Source organism: Phacochoerus africanus, chromosome 9 (assembly GCF_016906955.1).
Source record: "Phacochoerus africanus isolate WHEZ1 chromosome 9, ROS_Pafr_v1, whole genome shotgun sequence".
Taxonomy (NCBI): Eukaryota; Metazoa; Chordata; class Mammalia; order Artiodactyla; family Suidae; genus Phacochoerus; species Phacochoerus africanus.
In genome coordinates, this window is record NC_062552.1 from 69,334,886 (window position 1) to 69,357,343 (window position 22,458).

Sequence of the window (22,458 nt, forward strand, 5' to 3'; positions counted from 1 at the left end):
CTGTAAACCCTATATAGTTATGGTAATCATTTCATAATATTTGTAGGTATCAAATCATTATATGGTACACTTGAAACTAACATAATATTGTATGTCAACTACATTTCAATAAAAATGAGTGAATGAATCAATGAATAAATAAAATGCCTGCCTTCAGATATTTGACAAGCTTGATTGGATGAAAGGGTGAAAGCATAGTTATCTAGTGGTTAAAGCACATGTGTCCAGAGTCAGATTGCTTATGTGTATGACCAGTTTCTGTGTGACCCTGGGAAAACTGTTCAGCTTCTCTGTCCTCAGTTTCCTCATCTTAAAATAGGAGTAATAAAGAAATAGCTAGTTTGGGGAATTATTCAAGAAAATGTAAAACACTTAGATTAGTGCCTGGACTGTGGTAAGTGGTCAGTAAATAATTTGTTTCTGTCAGAAATAATGGCTAGTGTTACAGTTGGAGTTGGTACAGAGTTTTAATGAGATCTTTTCAAGTAGCGTAATTATGCCTTGAAAAATGTATGTTCCTTTTTTTTTTTTGTCTTATTAGGGCTGCACCTGTGGATATGGAAGTTCCCAGGCTAGGGGTCAAATCAGAGCTGTAGACGTTGGCCTGCACCACAGCTCACATCAATGCCAGATCCTTAACCCATTGAGCAAGACCAGGGATTGAACCTGTGTCTTCATGGGTACTAGACAGGTTTGTTACTGCTAAGCCACCATGGGAACTCCATATGTTCACTTTCAGTAAACTAATCACTTTGTAATCTCAACAAAAATGAAAATGGAAAATAAAAGAAAAATTAGAAAAATAAGCATTCTCCATATATAGCCATAGGATTGCAATTTAATATAATAAATCTTAAACATACAGTAGGTTGACTGCATTCGTATTCATCTTCCTAAAGTAAAACTTTGAGTTAGAGCAGGAACATCTGTTACTTGCACAATGCATTTGCTTATGTCATTGATAGTATGTATGTGGAGATTACAGATGAGTTTTAGATTTGGGGGTTTAGATGTGGGATTACCAATATGAATTGTCTACTTCTTTTGGAATAATTTATATGAGAAATGTATTGAGGGCATTGAAGATAACTGTATGCCCTGCTTATGATCTCGGGCTTTTTACTGAATTATTTATTATTGCATTGTGTTAGCTATTTGACTTCTTGATAGATCATTTTACACCACAATAGTGCTGCTGCTTAAGGAAAAAAAGTCTCTTCAGCATCCTAAAGACCTCTAAAAAGGGTAATTTGATGCTTAAGGTAGGATTTCAACTTGCCCTGGTAGTTACAAGAAATTTTCTCTATATTGAGGTTGTTTTCTTACCTCATATATCGTAGATATTAAGTGCAAACTTGCTTCTCACCTTCTGTGTACTTAGAAGGTTTCTTCTGGAAATTACTTATGTAGCATTTATTAACTATATCCTTAATTGTTTATATTTTGGTCAGTTCACTTTGATAATTTAAGAAAGGAAAGGAGGATCTTTTTAAACAAGAAAAGAAAAGAAATCATGTTATCTCTGTAAAAGTGAATTTGTTGGTGCACCATTGTTTATGTTGTTCTTACTCCTTAAAATTGTTGTTTCTGAAAATAATCTAGTATGTACTTATTTTCTCTTTTGAGGACAGTCAGCGCCAGGTCCAGGGTGGTATTGGGCAGAGAGGCAGGACTAATTGGGAAGTGACAACCCAGATGACTAGGAGCAGCAGCACATAGGCTTGAGGAGACAGTGGTGGATCGAAGCTGTCTTTTGGGCTTTTGGGGCAGCAGCATTGTCACAATCTGGAATATTGGCCCAGGCTGAGGACTAAAGTAAGGTAAAGAGCAGGGGTTGAAAAGTTGATGACTCATAGAATTTGGCAAATAATGTAAATGAAGAAGGCAGTCCAGATGGCAACTATGCCTGTTGGAAAGCCCCTGCTCTTCTCAGATTTAGTCATTCGTTGTTGCTATATGGGAATATGGACCCAGATTTTTTAGTAAAATCTTATGTTTAAATGTTGGTGAGTATTTTTTTCCCCCAATATGTATGTTGCAGGCTAGATTTGGCCAACAGGGTACCAGTTTGCGACTATTATCTTTTAAAGAGACTTTTTTCAGTTATATAATAATTATGATGGTCTGATACCGTAGGTAATTTTATACCTGTAAACTCTCTGGAAGGAAGAAAATGAAAGGAAGAAAAGCCTTCCTCATGTCTCCCATCTGATTTTCTAATATGTATTTACTTATTTACTGGCTTCTCTACAAAAGATTGAGGTTTATTTAGGGGACTATGAGTTATGTGTTTTATATGGTTTACTTTAATTACCTCTAGCATTCTGTCTATTTCTCTGCAATTCCAATTACCTGTTTCTTTTAGCTTGGAGTTTTATTTATAATGTATCAAATTTATTTTGTGTACCCATCTTACATGTATGTGATACCTTATCTTTTATTTATTTGGCCTGCCGAGGCATGTAGAAGTTCCCAGGCCAGGGATCAAACCTCCACAACAGCAGTGACAACATCACAACCTTAATTGCTAGGCCTCCAGGGAACTCCCTTGCTTAACCTTTTTTTTTGGGGGGGGGTCTTTTTAGGGCCACCCCTGCGGCATATGGAGGTTCTCAGGCTAGGGGTGGAATCAGAGCTGTAGCCCCCGGCCACAGCCACAGCCACAGCAATGCCAGATCTAGGCCTCATCTGCAGCCTACACCATAGCTCACTGCAACGCCGGATCCTTAACCCACTGATTGAGGCCAGGGATTGAGTCTGCATCCTCATGGATGCTAGTCAGATTCATTTCCACTGAGCCAGGAAGAGAACTCCTTGTTTAACATTCTTGATGATATCTGTCACTCCTGTAAATAGTAGTAGTGATTTTTTTTTTAAAACTAACTTATGTTTTATTTTTATTTTATTTTTTCATGGCTACACCCATGGCATACAGAAGTTCCTGGGACAGGGATTGAATCTGAGCCACAGCTGCAGCAATGCTGGATCCTTTAACCCACTAGGCCAGAGTTCAAACCTACGACTCTACAGTGATTTGAGCTGCTGCATTAGGATTCTTAACCCACTGCTTATATTTTTAAACAGTTTTTTTCTTAAGTAATTTTTCCAACTTTATTATGGTCTTTGAAAAAAATACAAAAAATTGAAGAATAGTAAAATGATCACTTGCATTCCCACTGTCTACATTCAGCTGTTAACATTTTGCTGTATTTTATGACTGCTTAACTTTTTTTGATTTGCTTAACCATTTGAAAATGAGTTGCAGACATCATGCTGCTTTACTGCTATATACTTGAGTGTGCACCTCATAGAAATACAAATGCCATCTTATAATTTTCTTTGTTTTTTCTAAATCAGACTTTAAAAAAAATTGAAGTATAGTTGATCTATAATATCACGTTAATTTCAGGTGTACAGCTTAGTGATTCAGTTTTATACTTCTTTATAAGTAGAAGCATATGTATATACATACATATACACACACACACATATATATACTTTTTTAGATTCTTTTCCATTATAGGATATTACAAAATATTGAGTTGAGTCCCCTGTGCTATACAGTAGATCCTTGTTGGTTATCTGTTTTATATGTAGTAGTGTGTATATGTTAATCCTAACATCTTATAAATTTGTGTGTGACGCTGTATGTGTGTATGTATTGTACACACATGCTTACATGTTGTGTATATTCTGTAAAGGTACGAGGTTGTACCCAGGGGATGCTCATGAATCTAAAAAAACAAAACCTCCTCTGTTTTCTTTTGGTTTATTTGCTAAAACAGAAGTGAAGTCTACATTGGATCTGGGTCCAAGCAGATGTTATCTTTATTGCTACAGTCCATGAACAGCATCCATCCTAGTGCTTTCAAAAACATGTTTTCTTTCACAACAAGGCTCACAGATAAGGAAACTATATACTGGGATGGGACTCATAGCCTTCTAGCTTCAGGCTACCACTAGCAGTGTATTTATTAGGCTGAGGGAACAGATGCTAAAGGGAATAAGTTCCTCCATTCCTGATTTGCATCTCCAGATAATTGACAGGTTATTTACCTAGGCAAAGGCCCAGGGAGATGTCATACTTTACTGTGGAATTTTAGTAGGAGGTCTGGATATTTGGTCATTTTTGTTGCATGATCCATTTTTGTAAAAAGATGCTTAGCCTACAGAGAAAACTGAAAATCCTAATGCTTGAGATTAACCTTAAATTTTTCAGAATTTTAGTGGAATGTCTCTTCTGTTTAGCAAGTTTTTGAATATGAATGTCAACATGCTACTCTATTTTGCCTGCCTCATAATACAAAGGTGGATTTTAACTAGAGTCTGCTTTGGAATTTCTCCAGTTTCACCATAGAGCTGTTACAAAAGATGTCTCCACTTAGGCTTTGTGCTTTTCTGTGGATGATTTTCATCATTGTGATTGCCTGCCTTTTCACTCTCTTTTTAAAATGTTATTTTCCTCTGTTACAGGTTTTTTCCTTAGGTGTATTGACTGAAGCTTAATGAGAATAGTGACCAACTAGAATTTTCTTCAAGGAATGGAATTAGCTCATAGCTTATTGCTGAATGAAGAAGCATGCAATCAACTGGGTGAAGTTCAGAAGGCGGAGTTTATATTTGATTGGTTGAGGTATTTGGAGAAGCTCTTGCTAGCAACCAGCAGGGTAGGTAAAATTGTAAAAAATGGTTTTTGATGGTTTTTTTAAGTGCCAGATAATGTTTAGTTCCTTTGGCTTGCTTTTCTAGCTCTGCTCAGTATAACCTAAACTAGCTTTCAAAGGTTAGGCCTTATTAAGACTTTATAATGAAATATTATAGGAATTTTATTCTGTACAAAAGACTGGAAGAAATTAGCCAGTATTTTTGCTATTACTTACTTTAAAATCTATTAAAAACTGACTGCAGACAACATTGTGTTAAATTTCATTATCATCATCCTCTGCACCTTGTGTCCATATGCATGATGTCCTGGTGCAGATTACTGCTGAATAATGTAATGGGAGTTTCACTTTTAAAAAAGTATATGCTCTTCAAGAGGAATGTGAATTAAAGAGTCTTTGAGAAAATACATTCCTTCTTTATGTTTATGAAATAGGCACCCCCCAAAAGAAAACTAATCATTCATACCTTTTGCCTGTATTCAGCAATTGTTAACATTTTGCTATATTTGGTTGACTGACTGACTTACTGAGCCATATGAGTTACTCCTTTACTTCTAAATATTTTTGCATAAATCTCCAAAAAATAAGGATATTCTACATAATAATACCATATGTAATGCAAAGCTAGTGCAAAAACACTACTCATGGAGACAATTAGAATTTGACAAATCCATACATCACATTAACAAGTATTTTGTTGAGGAAGTTTAGGCCTCAGTAAGCACCTGAATACTGTTACCCCTGTGATGATATTCTGTACTCCTTTTTTAGTGAGTAGACAAGTAAAATGGAGTAACTTGGCATTTAGATGCATAAGCTTGCAACAAGAAAATTGGACTAAACTTGAAAAAGATCTGAGTAAAACAAGTAACCATTTCAAGATTAGCTCTGGTAATAGGTTGTAGGTTGCTGCTTATTGATGCAGATATATATGGGGTAGAGGCTTAAGAACTAAGAAGCTCCAGTTAGAGTACAAATTTGCTGTACCTTTCAAACATAAGAAGAATGATGTAAGAGAAATAGAGCCCTTGTCTTCGCTCACAAAGACTTTGGTATATTGTGGTCTAGAATTTATTTTTTCAAGATAGCAGCAGAACAACAAACCACCTGTTCATGAAGTCTCATGACCATGGCACTAACTTACTTGGAATATTTAGTCACAATAATTTTGCACTATTCTAGAGCCTTTTTGTTCATTCTTAATTATCTGAAAGAGAAATTATATTAAAGGATTACATGGAATTATGTTGACTTTGAATTATCTTTTTTACCTTCTTTTGTAGAGTGATGTAAGGGAGAAACAGAAGACTCTTGTTGAACAGCTCCTATCTTTGTTGAATAGCTCTCCAGGGCCTCCTACTCGCAAACTCCTTGCTAAGAATCTAGCAATTCTTTATAGTATTGGAGACACATTCTCTGTTTATGAGACAATCGATAAATGTAATGATCTTATTCGAAGCAAAGATGATTCTCCAAGTTATCTTCCTACTAAACTGTAAGTTAATGTTAAAACTGAACATAAAACCAAAGAGTTATTCTTCATTGTATCTTTCTTTTTTCTTTTTTTTTTTTTTTTTTTTGCTATGCCACAGCACACACAAGTTCTGGGGCCAGGGATCAAACCCATGCCATTGTGGTAACCTGAGCTACAGTGGTGACAATGCCAGATCCTTAACCTACTACACCACCAGGGGACTCCTATTGTATCATTTTTGTAAAGAACCCAAACTACTTAATAATAATTATGAAACTGAATACAAATTATTATACTTGTCTTTTTTTAATTCTAACCTTCAAAAAGATCTAACATTTTCCCATTGATTGAGAAACGGTCCTTTTAAAAATATTTTATCTTGAGAAGAGTGTGTCTGTGTGTATATATATATATATATGATTGGGTCACTTTGCTGTACAGCAGAAATTGACAGAACATTGTAAATCAACTATAAAAATTTTTAGACATTTGAAACTTAGATTTGGGAATCAAAACAGTCTGATTAAAATTTTAGCAGTTGAGGAGTTCCCGTCGTGGTGCAGTGGTTAACGAATCCTACTAGGTGGTTAACAAATCCAACTAGGAACCATGAGGTTGCGGGTTCAGTCCCTGCCCTTGCTCAGTGGGTTAACGATCCGGCATTGCTGTGAGCTGTGGTGTAGGTTGCAGATGCAGCTCGGATCCCGCATTGCTGTGGCTCTGGCGTAGGCCGGTGGCTACAGCTCCAATTCAACCCCTAGCCTGGGAACCTCCATATGCCGAGGGGGCAGCCCAAGAAACAGCAAAAAGACAAAAAAAAAAAGAAATTTTAGCATTTGAGCAGTTGCTGTTGTGGTACAGCAGGTTAAGAACCTGACATAGTGTCTGTGAGGATGGGTTTGATCCCTGGCCTTGCTCAGTGGTTAAGGATCCAGTGTTGCTGCAAGCTGCAGTGTAGGTTGCAGATGTGGCTAAGATCCTGTGTTGCTGTAGCTGTGGTGTAGGCCTTGTAACTGCAGCTGCAATTTGACCCCTAGCCAAGGAACTTCCATATGCTGCAGGTGTGGCTGTAAAAAGAAAAAAAAATTTAGCAGTTGAGGAATTCCCACTCTGGCGTAGTGGGATAAAAACATGATTGCAGCTGCTTGAGTTTCTCTGGAGGCGCAGTGGATTAAAGGGTTGAGTGTTGCCATCACTGTGGCATAGATCACAGCTGTGGCAAAGATTCAGCACCCTGGCATGAGAGCTTCCATATGCTGTGGGTGCATCCATTTAAAAAAAATTTTTTTTTAATGTTAAAATTTTAGCAGTTGAATGTTTAAGAAACAGCTATTTTAAATTCTTCATGTTTTGGATGTTCTTTTCATTTATTAGTTCTTAGTAGTGAAAAGTAATAGTAAATATATAGTAAAATAGTCTTCTGAGATCCTAAAAGAACAGCTTAGTTTCTTTCTTGATAGGACTTAGTTCATTTTATTACCTTGTTTTAGAGAAGGAAATTTGCCATGTATGGTTCCATAGTGGTAATTTTTTTAATTTAATTTTTTAATTAATTAATGTTTATTTTGTCTTTTTAGGGCCGCAGGTGTGGCACATGGAAGTTCCCAGGCCAGGGGTCGAATCGGAGTTGCAGCTGCTGACACCACAGCCACAGCAATGTGGGATCTGAGCCACATTTGTGACCTACACCACAGTTCACGGCAACACCAGATTCTTAACCCACTGAGCGAGGCCAGGGATCAAACTCATATCCTCATGGATACTAGTCGAGTTCGTTACCACTGAGCCACAACAGGAGCTCCCCACAGTAATTTTATAGAAACTTTTGTTGATCTAGTTTTTAGCTTGTAGTAGAATGTATTTTCCCATAAAGTTTTTAGACTTGATGAGAACTTTGTTCTTTTTCTTTTATATTTAGGACTGTCTTTAATTATCTGATATATGAAGCTTACATCTATTAAAAGTTTTTTTGTAAAAAATGAGGGAGTAGAATCTTTGGGCTGAGATTTAGATTAGTCAGAGATACATCTCTTTTGAAATTCTTGTAATGAAAATGTGATTGTCTGATACTCACCTCAGTGTCATTCTACTCACTAAACAATGGAGTAGATTCTGGGAAATTTTAGGCTTTAAAAGTAAAATTAAGTAGTCCTCATTACATGTGCTAAGATTTTTTTTAATTCTTTTTTCATTTATGACTCATTTCTAATTTAAATGTCGTTTCAGTGCTGCTGTGGTGTGTTTGGGTTCCTTGTACAAGAAGTTGGGTAGAATACTGGGTAACACCTTTACTGATACAGTGGGGAATATTCTTAAAGCTATGAAGAGTGCAGAGGTAAAAATAGGTTTCATGGTTTCCTAAGCCAATAAAAGAGCTTTACCTATGACAAGCATATGTAGTATATATGGAAATATATCATAAATGAAATATTTCTAGGTAATGCACATATATGCTTTATATATTGAATCTTTATTATAAAAGCAATAATGCCATAAAATTTTGTGTATTCAGATAAGTTGAAATGGGCAAAAATTTCGATTTTTTTTTTAGTAGACCCATCCCTGCTCCCTCTTCTCACATCACTTTTTTCCCTCTGATACTTCTTACCAGTGCCAGAGCAGTTGTTGTCACCAAGGATCCAGGTACACAGTTGGTAACTGCTGTATACTTGATGGACAGATTAGTGTTGTACAGAGTAAGGAATGAAATCGATGGGAAAGAACATGGAGGACATAAGCATGCATAGGATTGGGATAAACTTAACTGCCAGGGGACTGTATTCTCAGCCATGGGCTCATTGATTTGTTGGCATCATTTACCATGTAGAACACCCTTTGTTTTGTAGCTTTCTCTTCATTGGACTTCCAAGATGCTGTAATCTCTTGCCAACTATAGTTTTACCAAGCCTTTGTTTGTATATCAAAAATTTTATATCTATAATCCCTCATATTTAAGGATAACTCAGCACCTTTAAATATTTAAAAACATCACTTAGAAATCAGCTCCGAAGTAATTTATGAAAATGCTAGCTAATCACATACACATTTTGTTTTTGACTATACCAAGGCAAAACATGGACAATTCAAACGTAAAACATCTAAATTTCAAGAAGAATATAGCTGATTGAAGAACTTTAGGGAGAAGTGAAGTCGTAATATAAAACTGGTATGAGAGTCAACTCAGCAGATCACTTCTCAGCAACAGTAGTTTCCTGAAAGATTAAGGGAGGTGATTCAGGAGAGATTGTTAACATCCATAAATCTGGTTTTATTTAAAAGGATGTGTCTAAAAGAATTTTTTACTGAGATATGAGCACTTTATTTTTATTTTTTATTTTTTGCTTTTTAGGGCTGTACCTGAGACACATGAAAGTTCCCAGGCTAGGGTTTGAATAGGAGCTTCAGCTGTTGGCCTATACTGCAGCCACAGTGATGCAGGATCCGAGCCGTGTCTGTGACCTAAATCACAGTTCATGGCAACTCCGGATCCCTAACCCACTGAGCGAGGCCAGGGATCGAACCCACATCCTCATGGATAGTAGTTGGGTTTGTTACCGCTGAGCCACAGCAGGAACTCTGAGGTATGACCACTTTAAACTATTTTTTCTCTTAGCTCCATTGGTTGAGCTATACTTTTTACGTCTTATGGTTTATGGAGGATTACACTATAGCTTTCAGAAAATTTGAAGTGATTGCTAAGTATTTTATTGCTTCCCTACTTTTTACCTTTATGATCTAGTTGATTCTGTGTCACAACATTTTGGAGATGTCACAGAGGTTCCCACCTGTGACTCATACCCACAGTGATAGACAGCATTTGAAACTGGTGTAACAGAAAGTTAAGAATTTTCCCAGTAGAACTTGTTTTGTTATATCCACCTGTATTAGTCACTGTTGTGCTTCTTTGAATAAAATAACAACATTATTATGAAATGATACTTGCTGTTGATCTCTCTCTTAACTTTAACTTATTTGTGGTGGCCTTATCTTCTGGGACATAGAAAGCATTTGGAGCGTTTAATGAAACATAAGCAGCTACTATTTCTTGAGGGTTTACTATGTGCCTTCTAGGCACTGTGGTGAATAGTTTTCCCCCAGGGGCTCATTTACTTCTCACACTGGCTCTTTGGGGTTCATCTTATTCTTATTTTATAGATGAAATAAGTAAGAACAGCTTTTTTTTTTTTTTGGTCTTTTTAGGGCCACACCCGAGGCATATGTAAGTTCCCAGGCTAGGGGTCCAATTGGAGCTGTAGCTGCCAGCCTATGCCATAGCTGCAGCAACAGGGGATCTGAGCCACATCTGCAACCTACCCCACAGCTCATAGCAATGACGGATCCTTAACCCACTGAGCGAGGCCAGGTATCAAACCTTTGTGCTCATGGATGCTGGTAGGATTTGTTACCGCTAAGCCGCAATGGGAACTCCTTTTTTTTCTCTAAAGTCGCAGAGCTACTAAGTGTCAGAGCCAAGATTCAAACCTAGGTCTTTTAAAATCTAAACCCAGACTTTTAACCTCTGAGTTAAACTACTTGGGCCAAAAAATGATAAATGTTTATTATTCATAGCTATTAACTGTATTGAGCATTTATTGTATGTCAGGCACTGTTCTAAGCATTTCACATGTAGTAATTGCATTTGATCCTCACAACAGCCATTTAACAGATAAAGAAGCATTTGCTCAAGGACATACAGCTAGTAGGTGGCAGGCCACAAACTCATACCATGTTATCTCATTTATAGCAACCATTTATTGAATAGTTAGCACAGGCAAGCTTGTGCAAGGCACTTTCCATAATTTCCTTTAGTCTTCACATCAACCCTATGAAGTTTGTATTGTGTTGTACAAATAAATAACACTTTATTTTATTTTTTTAGGGCCACACTCACGGCATATGGAGGTTCCCAGGCTAGGGGTCAAATCAGAGCTGTAGCCACCGGCCTGTGCCAGAGCCACAACGCAGGATCTGAGCCACATCTGCGGCCTACACCACAGCTTATGGCAATGCCAGATCCTTAACCCACTGAGCAAGGCCAGGGATCGAACCTGCAACCTCATGGTTCCTAGTTGGAGTCGTTAACTACTGAGTCACGACGGGAACTCCAACACTTTAAAAATAGTAAACACTTCATACAATAACTGTTAAGTTTTTTGTTTTTTTTTTTAATTGGAGTATAGTTGCTTTACAATGTTGTATTATTTTCAGGGGTGCAGCAGAGTGATTCAGTTATACATATACATATATCCATTCTTATTCAGATTCTTTTCTCATATAGGTTATTACAGAATATTGAGTAGAGTTCCCTGTGCTGTACAGTAGGTCCTGTTGATTATCTATTTTATATGCAGTAGTGTGTGTATGTTAATCCCTAATTCCTAATTTATTTATACCCCCCCCCACATTTTCCCTTTGGTAAACACTAGTTTGTTTTCAAAATCTGTGAGTCTATTTTGTAAATAAGTTCATTTGCATCATTTTTTAATAGATTTCGCATATAAGTGATCTCATTGATAGTTGTCTTTGACTTACTTCACTTAGTATGGTAATTTTTAGGTCCATCCGTGTTGCTGCAAATGGCATTATTTTGTTCTTTTTTTTTATTGCTGAGTGGTATTCCATTGTATATATGTACATCTTCCTTATCCAGTCCTCTGTCAGTGAACATGTCTTGGCTGTTGTAATAGTGCTACAGTGAACATTGGGGTGCATGTATCTTTTTGAATTACAGTTTTCTCCAGATATATGCCCAGAAGTGTGATTGCTCAATCATATGGTAGTTCTATTTTTAGTTTTTTAAGGAATCTCTATACTGGTTTCCGTAGTGGCTATGCCAGTTTACATTCCCACCAACAATTCAGAAGGGCTCCCTTTTCTCTACACCCTTTCCAGCATTTGTTGTTTGTAGACTTTTTGATGATGGCCATTCTGATCAGTGTGAGGTGATACCTCATTATAGTTTTGATTTGCATTTCTCTGATTAGTGATGTTTAACATCTTTTCAAGTAACGGTTAATGTTTCTTGATGTCAGGATAGGTTACTGTATATAAAAATCGAAGTATTTTTCTAATATATGAGATGCATTTCAATGCTTAATGCTGTTTTTCATAGTAAATTTTTTTCTTATTCTTGAAATTTTTTCCTCTTTGATAGTCGCAAGGTCGATATGAGATTATGCTGAGTCTGCAAAGTATATTGAGTGGACTGGGAGCTGCAGCTGTGCCTTGCCACAGGGATATTTATAAAGCTGCTAGATCCTGCTTAACAGATAGATCGATGGCTGTTCGTTGTGCTGCTGCAAAGGTAAAATGGTCCAAAAAGCAGAGTAGCTAAAAATTAATATAAAGACAAAATCAGTTTATTCCACTGAAAACACTGGAAACAGCTCCATGATCTTAGAGCTGCAGCTTGTCTCATTTTAACATGTGAGGACACCGAGGCCTTGAAAGTTATATAAATTTCCCAAGGTTCTTAAAGAAGTTAATTAGCAGCATGTTGGTAGAAGTGGGGATTTCACTTACCAGACTCACTCTAAGTATTCCTTTCACTGTACTCTTCTTCCTCTCTATAATTGGGTAAACTAAAATTCACATGTAAGGATTGTGTTTGAAAGTGATTTGTTTTTGTTTTTATTATGCCTTCTTAGCATAGTTGGTTAGATAGTACCATAAAGTTGTTTATGTTGGAATTATTCTCAGAATTGCTCAGAGCCAACAGATTGGTTCTAAAGACATTTTTCATAGCCCATTGAGTTAGAAATGGGTCTTCCTTCCACCCTTTGTTGACACATTGCCTTATATGGTGTAGTTTCTATGACTTTTTAGTAAGTGTTCACTTTCTGTTTCCGGAATCATTATTTAGATACTTTGGATTTGTGTATTGCTTTTGTTAGATCTTAATAGGTTCTGCAGCTTATGTAAATCTGAACCTGACATTTATATTTTGTCATCAATTTCTTTTTTTTTTTTTTCTGATTGAATAGTGTCTCCTTGAACTTCAGAATGAGGCCATCTTTATGTGGAGTACAGACCTGGACAGTGTGGCCACACTATGTTTTAAGTCCTTTGAAGGTTCTAATTATGATGTGCGGATTTCAGTTTCAAGGCTACTAGGCACAGTGTTGGCTAAAGCTATAATTTCTAAATATCCAGGAACAGGTAAATTCATGTAATTATTTTCAGAATGTCTCCTTAATTTTTTTTCCCAGTTGATTTAAACAAACGTAGCATTTACTGCTACCCATTATTACTTTTGAAAAGAGGCAGCATATCATGTAAACCCATTGTATTTTATAAACATTTCTGTAGGTCCTAGGATTTCATCTATAAATAAAATCAGTACAAATTTGAGGGAAAAAAAATTCTTAACTGTTTTATTCAGTTGTCTTCCTTTATGGGTTTTTTTTTGGGTAAATTTTTTATGGGTAATTTTTGAAGTAAATTTCAAAGTGTTTTCCAATAAGAGATGTGGTCTAAATCTTGAGAATTTTTTTTTTAAGTAACATGCATCTGATGACATATATTCTGGTTTGCCATCTTCTATAAGGGAGCAATGATGTAAATAATTCCAAACAAAAGATACTTGAAATTTACTACATATGGACCATGTACTTTGCGATTCTGTTTATTCCCCATTTATATACTTCTAGGCAGTATAGATGGAGTATTTTTGAAAACAAGAGTGTTTTGCCTATCTTTAATCTATGGTGTATATGCAGCCTTGATGAATAATTAAAAACTGCTTTATTATTCTGTCTCCAAAGACTAACAATCTCCGGCAAATGAAAATACAATTACTCTGTAGAACCAAGGGTACTGACATCGTCTGGGAGCTTATAAGAAATGCAGAAACTCAGACCCCACCCAACATACTAAATCAAATCCTCATTTGAACAAGATCCCCACATAATTTGTAAGCACATTAAAGTTTGAGAATCATTTCTCTAGAAACTATTTATTGTTATATCAAGGAGGATTCTGGCTTTTTTTTTAAGTCATTGTTTCTTGACCAGAGATGAGAGAGGACAGAGTACAGCCTGTCACAATCACCTAGGGGACATTAACAAACCATATGGTCAACTCATTCTCCAGTTGAGACCTACAAAGTAAAATTTATAAGATTGTGTGTGTATGTGTTTAAAAATTGTGGTTCTTCTAATCTTGTAATTCAAAGTTGTTTAGAGCATTTAAGAGGTTAACTCTTAAGCCATGTATGAGATTGAAATTAGAAGATGTGTTTAATCAAACCCACTTGAAAATATGAATTGCTTATTTCTGTGACTATATCATTAGCACTAGCATCCTTAACACACACTTGCAAGTAAAAAGAAGCAAAATAAAGAGCTGCCTACAGTTGTGAATAATACTTAAATGCATATCCTCCTATAGTAGCACTAAACTAATACCAACATTTTTGTGATCAAACTAAGCAAAGTGAAGAACCAGTTTCACCCACACCAAAAAACTTTGGCCTGGAGTTCTTTTGTGGCACCATGGGTTAAAGATCTGGCATTGTCTGCAGAGGCCTGAATTGCTGCTGTGGTACGGGTTAGATACTTGGTCTGGAAACTTCCACATGCTGTGGGCATGGCAAAAAAGCCCCATGCAAGTCCATCTTTGGCCTAATCTTTTGTTAGACATTCTGTCATTTTGCATGTGTAAGTTCTAGGCTTGTATTATAATTGAGTTATTTTCTTACAATTAAAAAGTCATCTGGATGTCATAATATTTTTTGTAAGTAGGAGACTAATAGTAACATAGTACTTAATAGTAACATAGTACTATTACATAATAGTAATACATAGTACATAGTAAAACATAGTACATAATACTTAATAGTAACAGTACATAGTACTTAGTAATTTGGAAAACAAATGTGGAGTTTTGTGCACTGACCACCATATGCAAAGATTATGAGGTACAGAAGTAAAATGATTTTCCTAATAAAAGCAGCAGGCTTCTAATAGATGGTGTATTACACCAAGGTATTTAAAAAGCAGGGAATTGAGTATAACATTTTCATAACATTGAGATAAACTGTCAGGGATTTTTGAGTCTTTTTAAGTTCTTGACCACGAACCTCAAGTCATACAGTATTTCCCTCATCCATTCACTCTTGCACTTTCCTAACTTTTTTTCTTGTTTCTTTTTTATTTAGTCCTTTTAGGGCCATACCCATGGCGTATGGAAGTTCCTAGGCTATGGGTCGAATTGAAGCTGTAGCTGCCAGCCTATACCACAGCAACGCCAGGTCTGAGACGCATCTATGACCTATGTCGCAGCTAGAGGCAAGGCTAGGGATCAAACTCAGGTCCTCATGGATACTAGTCTGGTTCTTTACTGTTGAGCTACAACGGGAACTCCTGCTAACTATTTTTTACCTTCATCTTCTCCCATCTTACTCTCATTTAATGGCCTATCTCCCATAGACTTCCCTCCTAAATCTGTCCACCTTCCACCATGTGTACCCATATATTCTGACTTTCCCATTGTTTTTAAGATGAATTACTCTGTCTTCTGTTAAAGCTATACATTCAATATGTATTAGAGGTCATCCTCTCACCTGCTCCAAGATTTAGCTCTAGGAAGTCTCCTCTCTCCCTCTAGGAAGTTTTCCCTCTCTATTGGATTATTCCCTATAAAAAACATGATTTTGTTTCTCCCATCCCCTTTGCAGCGAAGTTCCTCAGAGGCATGCCTCTTCTTCTTGTTATTGCTATTTATTCAGAGGAGTTCTTGATACTCAGTGTTTAGTTCCTCTCTTCTTTCAAACTGACTTCAATTAGGATTTCCCCCAGTCACTTCTCAAAACTATTTTTGTTAAGGTCCCCAGTGACCTCCATGTTCATCATTTATTTGATAAATAAGCAAGTATTTATTGAGTGTTTATACTGGGCCACAGTCTGTTCTGACCATGTAGAATATGTTGTTGAACAAAACAGATAAAAGCCCTTGCCCTTTGAGGCTTTTGTCCTAATATTTAGTCATGGTGAGTCCGTGGGCTGTTCTCAGTTGTCTTACTTGATCTTTCAGCAACATTTAACTCAGTTGATTTTCCTCCTCCTTTTTTTTCACTTGCCTTTTAGGACCTCAAACTTCCTTGCGCTTCCTTCCTCCTCTGTTTAGTCTTTGAGGATTCCTTGTCTCCTCATAAAAAAGGCTCTTGATGTAATCTTTGGTCTTCTGCTTTTTATTTATTCTCATTCTCTTGGTGATCTTATCTAATCTCATGGCTTAAATACCATCAGTATTTTAGGAATTCCTGGATTTATATCTTTAGCCCACACTTCTCTTGTGGACACTGGGTTTTCACGTCTAGCTGCCCTTCCGATGTCTCTATTTGGATGTCTATTTGATGTACCAAATTAACTTGTCCTTAGTGAATGCTTGACCTTCCATCCCCCATACATACACATACCTGCCCTCCTTACAGTCTTGCTCATCTAAGTTAATGAGGCTTTGTCCCTACATGTGTTCACGCTGTAATTTGTAAAGTCACCTGTGAATCTTCTCTCTCCCACTGGATAGCTATCTATTCTGCTTAATAGTCTTAAAACATATCTAGAGGAGTTCCCGTGGTGGCACAGTGGAAATGAATCTGACTAGGAACCATGAGGTTGTGTGTTTGATCCCTGGCCTCATTCAGAGTGTTAAGGATCTGGTGTTGCCATGAACTGTGGTGTAGGTCATAGACATGGCTCGGATCTGGTGTTGGCTGTGGCTCTGGCATAGGCTGGCAGTTGTAGCTCCGATTCAACTCCTAGCCTCGGAACCTCCATATGCTGTGGGTACGGTCCTAAAAAGCCAAAGACAAGAAAAAAAAAAGCATATCTAGTATCAGGAATCCTTGGAGAAGTGGCTCCTGGGATTGGGGCAGGGAAAGTCTGAGAATGAGCCTAGAACATCTTGTTGTGCCAAAAAGTAAGGTGCTTTTTCTGGCCAGCTTTCTGAAGACATTCGCACTGGTCAAAGCCAGGACAATAGTAGAAGCAAAATTAATAATGATAGAAATGAATTATAACCTATTAAAAAAAATCTATGAGTACGTAATAAGTAAATTAGGAAGAGAAAGATCTTTTTTTTTTTTTTTGGTCATTTATTGGGCTGCTCTCGCGGCATATGGAGTTCTCAGGCTATGGGCTGAATTAGAGCTGTAGCCACCGGCCTATGCCAGAGTCATAGCAACTCGGGATCTGAGCTGCATCTGCAACCTACACCACAGCTCACGGAAATGCCAGATCGTTAACCCACTGAGCAAGGGCAGGGATCGAACCCGCAACCTCATGGTTCCTAGTTGGATTCGTTAACCACTGAGCCACAATGGGAACTCCTGTAGGATTCGTGAGGATTCAGGTTTGATCCCTGGCCTTGCTCAGTGGGTTAAGGATATGGCATGGCCATGAACTGTGGTATAGGTCACAAACACGGTTCAGATCCCTCATTGCTCTGGCGTAGGCTGTGGTGTAGGCTGGCAGCTATAGCTCTGATTCAAACCCTAGCCTGAGAACTTACATGTGCCATGGGTACGGCCCTGAAAAGCAAAAAAAAAAAAAAAAAAAAAAAAAAATCCCGCAAAACAAAATGAAAAAAAACCTTAAAGTGTGTGTGTGTGTGTGTGTGTGTGTGTGTGTGTGTGTGTGTGTGTGTGTGTATGTATTGTAACTCCCTTGATCTTAGCCACCATCATCTCTTGCTTGAATTACTAAATTGCACCTAATGGTTTTCCTTCCTTCCACGTTTGCCTCCTCTGTAGTCTTCTCTTTGCACAGAAGCACAGTGACAGCTATATCACTTCTCTCCTCGAGATTCTCCGCTGGCACCTTACTTTACTCATCCCCTTGTTATAATGATCTACAAAATCTTGTGTCCTCTGCTCTCTCCCCACACATGCATGGCCTGTCTCCCACTAGAGTGTCCCACAGTTCTGTCCATATTGCTCTGGTTGAACTCACTAGGCATAAAGAAAGTACCTGCTGTATTTTTTGCATGACTTTTATCACTGTCTAGCTTACTGTATACTTAGTCATTTGTTAGGTTTGTAATTGTCTTTTCTTCCTAGAATTTATGATCCGCAAGGACATGGACTTTGTATTATCCACTAATGTTTCTCTCCCAAGTGCCAATATAGATTTTTATCTGTTTCAGGAGGTTATCTCCTCTTTACACTGAGGAGTAGATTTTTTGTTCATAACAGAATTTTATTTCTCTGCTATGTAAGATTCAGGTTGTAATAGGGGTGAGAGGTTATAACCATCACTTTTTGAGAAGAATGAAAGGAAGAAAATGGACTCTTTTTTTAAAAAAGGAGACTTTATTCCCTAGTGACAGGAAGAAACTAAGCTGTGTCAAACTGAAGACAGACTTAAAACATTCTAACTAAACTCTTAATTTTTGTAGCCTATGGGCCGACTGAGCAGTTTTAGTAATATTTAGACTTGATTTCTTCAGGGACTGAGGATATAAGCAAAAGTTGTTGTTGAGAGTTATTAAAAGACAGGACATGGTGGTTTCTTCATATAAGTCTCATTAAAAGTTATAGACCATTTAGAAAAATAAAATTGGGAGTTCCCATCCTGACTCAGAGGAAATGAATCTGACTGGTATCTGTAAGGAAGCAGGTTCGATCCCTGTCCTTTCTCAGTGGGTTAAGGATCTGGTGTTGCCGTGAGCTGTGGTGTAGGTCACAGATGTGGCTCGGATCCTGCGTGGCTGTGTCTGTGACATAGGCCAGCACCTGCAGCTCCAATTTGACCCCTAGCCTGGGAACCTCCATGTCCCTCGAGTGTGGCCCTAAAAAAAAAAAAGGAAGAAAATCATGATTTTGGTCTTTTTAGTATCACAAGAAAATTTGCAGAACTAGGGCAGTTTGTGTTTTCCCTTTTTCAGAAGACTGTTAGCCTTTTAACTTCTTGGTGTGCAGAAGAGCAGTAGGGCATAATCTCAAAGTGGCATAGACTTTAAGAAGTCCTCTGAACCCTTGTGTGACTGTGTGTGTAAATGTGTGTAATGTCCTATAAAGTTTGCCTTGTTTAGATTTTTGGTTTATTTCCGTTTCTTTTAACGTGCTGGTCAAGACCATGCAAATCAAGATCATGCATTACCATTCAGTGTGTAAAATACGAATCATGTGTTGTTTTGTTCTTTGTTATAGCAGCCTCACGTCAGAGCATTCGCAGAGTATCTCTGGAGGAAGTTCTGGATTTACTAGGAACAGGGTTTCTCCGTGGGAGTTCAGGATTTCTTCGAGCCAGTGGAGATATGCTGAAAGGAACCAGTTCAGTCAGTAGGGATGTTCGAGTTGGAATTACTCAGGTTAGAATCACAAATCAGTATCTAAATGTAATTCTCACTGGCCTATAATGAACGTGTTAGTATCTAACTCCAGGCAGAAGTGATACTGTGCAAGGTCATCACTTGTGCTTTCATATTTATAAATAGATATGGTGAGGCCAAAACACTGTTAAACTGGATTACAAGGAAGAAAAATTTGTTTAAACAAAGTCAGTTATATTGTCTGTTACCCACAGTGTGTTTTCAGCTCATAAAAATGGGAGACTTTATTTTTTTAGGGCCACACCCGAGGCATATGGAGGTTCCCAGGCTAGGGGTCAAATCAGAGCTGTAGCCTACACCACAACCACAGCATCATGGGATCCGAGGCAAGTCTGTGGTCTATACCACAGCTCCTGGCAATGCTGGATCCTTAACCCACTGAGAGAGGCCAGGGATCGAACCTGCATCCTCATGGATATTAGTCACATTCATTTGCGCTCAGCCATGACGGGAACATGGAGATTTTCATTTGTTTCTTTTGAAATGCAAACATTTTTGTTGCTTGTTTCTAAGCCTTGGGCTTCCATGTGTCTTGTGGTTTAACGTGTTTTCCATTGTGTTTATGTGTGCTTATACAGTTGAGATTTAAGCTATTGGGTACATGTTATTTGCATAGGCAATATTATATGTCCATTTTATATGGTTTCTACTCCTAAATAAAGATTATAGCATTTAATTTACTTAAATGCTCAAATTCTTGATCCTCAACAAAATTTAAAAAGTTAAATCCTAGGAGTTCCCTGGTGACTCAGCAGGTTAAGAATCTGATGTTGTCACTGCTATGGTTAAGGTTTGATCCCTGGCCTGGGAACTTAGCATGCCACTGGTGCAGCAAAAAAAAAAAAAAAAAAAAAAAAAAAGGTAAACCCTGGGAAAAGGGTCTTTGATAGCGATCTTTGTATTCTTTCCTTGATTTATCTTGTTTTCTAAACTCCATCATAGATCAAAGCAAACCTATTTTTTTTTTCCAAAGATTTTATCCTACCTTCTCTTACTGCCCTCAAAGCAGACCATCTGGCTCCCCACAATGCCTTAACCTGCTGTACTACAAGAGAACACCCAAACATGTATTTTTATTTATTTGTTTATTTATTTATTGTCTTTTTGCCATTTCTAGGGCCGTTCCCATGGCATATGGAGGTTCCCAGGCTAGGGGTCAAATCGGAGCTATAGCCACTGGCCTATGCCAGAGCCACAGAACAAGGGATCTGAGCCAAGTCTGCAACCTACACCACAGCTCTCGGCAACACCGGATCCTTAACCCACTGAGCAAGGCCAGGGATCGAACCTGCAACCTCATGGTTCCTAGTCGGATTCGTTAACCACTGAGCCGCAATGGGAACTCCCCAAACATGTATTTTTAAATTCTCATATATACTCATTGTTTTATACTGTATGATATTAGACTTCATACGAATGTAAAGTGTCTTAGCATAGTTATAAACTATGTGGGGTTTGGGGGGGAGGGGTTGTGTTTTTTGTTTTTGTTTTTGTTTTTTTTGCCTCGTGGCATGTGGAAGTTCCTGGGCCAGGAGTCAAACCAGCACCATAATAGTGACCTAAGCTGTTGCAGTGACCACTGCTTCCTTAACCCACTGCTCCACAAGGGAATCCCATAAATTATGTGTTTGTTTTTGTTTTTGGCCACATCCACAGTATATGGGAGCTCCCAGGCTGGGGATCCAATCTAAGCCATAGCTGTATCCTACACCAAAACTGAAGCAATTCAGGATCCCCAAACCACTGGGCCAGGCCAGGGATCAGACCCACAACTGCTGCAGAGACAATGTTGGATCCTTAACCTACTGGACGTAAAGGTCCTAAACTCTGTGTTTTTAAAAAATATTACATGAGGGGAGTTCTTGTAGTGGCTCAGTGGTTAACGAATCTGACTAGGAACCATGAGGTTTCGGGTTCGATCCCTGGGTTCGATCCCTGGCCTCGCTCTGTGGGTTAAGGATCTGGCGTTGCCGTCAGCTGTGGTGTAGGTCGCAGATGCACCTTGGATCTGGCGTTGCTGTGGCTCTGGAGGAGGCTGGCAGCCACAGCTCTGATTAGACCCCTAGCCTGGGAATCTCCATGTGCCACAGGAGCGGCCCTAGAAAAGGTAAAAAGACAAAAAAAAAAAAATTTACATGAGAAAACTACTGTCTTTGTATCTCTGGAATAAGGCAAACCTTAAAAAATTGAGAAATGTGGATACTTTAAAAAAGAGAGAGAGAGAATACCATCCCCGTCCCTGGACATTAACATTCATGAAAATAAAGAGCAATGATTGGTCACTATTAACCTTGTTTTCCAATTTTCTAGAATTGAATTTCCCTTAGAGTTACGTATTAGAACATAGTTAATTTTTACATTGTGTTTGTATGTTTGATATGGGTTTTCTTGTTCAGAATGTTAAAGAGATTGAATGCTTTGTTCAGGTAAGTCATAGGTACATTTTACATATTATCTAGCTATGCTGACTATCCTGAAACTTTGCTGTCTGACCAAAATAAAATACACATCATAAATGAAATCTCATTTGAAAGACTGTACTTCATTTTGTCTTGACGAACAAAAAAGGATACTATAGGGAGTTCCCATCATGGCTCAGAGGTTAACGAACCTGACTGGCATCCATGAGGACGCAGGTTCCATCCTTGGCCACGCTCAATGTATTAAGGATCCAGAGTTGCTGTGAGCTCTGGTATAGGTCACAGACGTGGCTCAGATCCCACGTTGCTATGGCCCTGGCGTAGGTTGGTGGCTACAGCTCTGATTGTGCCCCTAGCGTGGGAACCTCCATATGCCACAGGTGTGGCCCTAAAAAGAGAGAAAGACCAAAAAAAAAAAAAAAGTGCTATATTTATATAGCTAAGTTGCATTATGAATGAGGGAAGAATAAAAAGAAATATTAATAAATTCTGCACGTATTTTGTCAATAAGAAAACATTAATATAGAATTAAAATTGTTTCATTTTGAAGGTAAAACTCCTTTCTCTT

At 37.8% G+C, this 22,458-nt stretch overlaps 1 protein-coding gene across 10 annotated transcripts in view; it reads left to right on the top strand.

Moving 5' to 3' along the window:
• HEATR5A (HEAT repeat containing 5A) overlaps nucleotides 1–22,458 on the top strand; it is a 116,331-nt gene that overhangs the window by 12,393 nt on the left and 81,480 nt on the right. For 5 of the 10 annotated variants that reach the window (XM_047794469.1, XM_047794473.1, XM_047794477.1 and 2 more), the window contains 6 exons: nucleotides 4,474–4,667; nucleotides 5,948–6,159; nucleotides 8,365–8,473; nucleotides 12,293–12,442; nucleotides 13,122–13,296; nucleotides 19,289–19,449. In XM_047794469.1, coding sequence (XP_047650425.1) covers nucleotides 4,542–4,667; nucleotides 5,948–6,159; nucleotides 8,365–8,473; nucleotides 12,293–12,442; nucleotides 13,122–13,296; nucleotides 19,289–19,449 — 933 coding nt within the window. In that variant the 5' untranslated portion in view covers nucleotides 4,474–4,541. Of the gene's footprint in view, nucleotides 1–4,473; nucleotides 4,668–5,947; nucleotides 6,160–8,364; nucleotides 8,474–12,292; nucleotides 12,443–13,121; nucleotides 13,297–19,288; nucleotides 19,450–22,458 lie in introns of those variants that run through there. The other 5 variants (XM_047794472.1, XM_047794474.1, XM_047794475.1 and 2 more) reach the window with 4 other exon arrangements.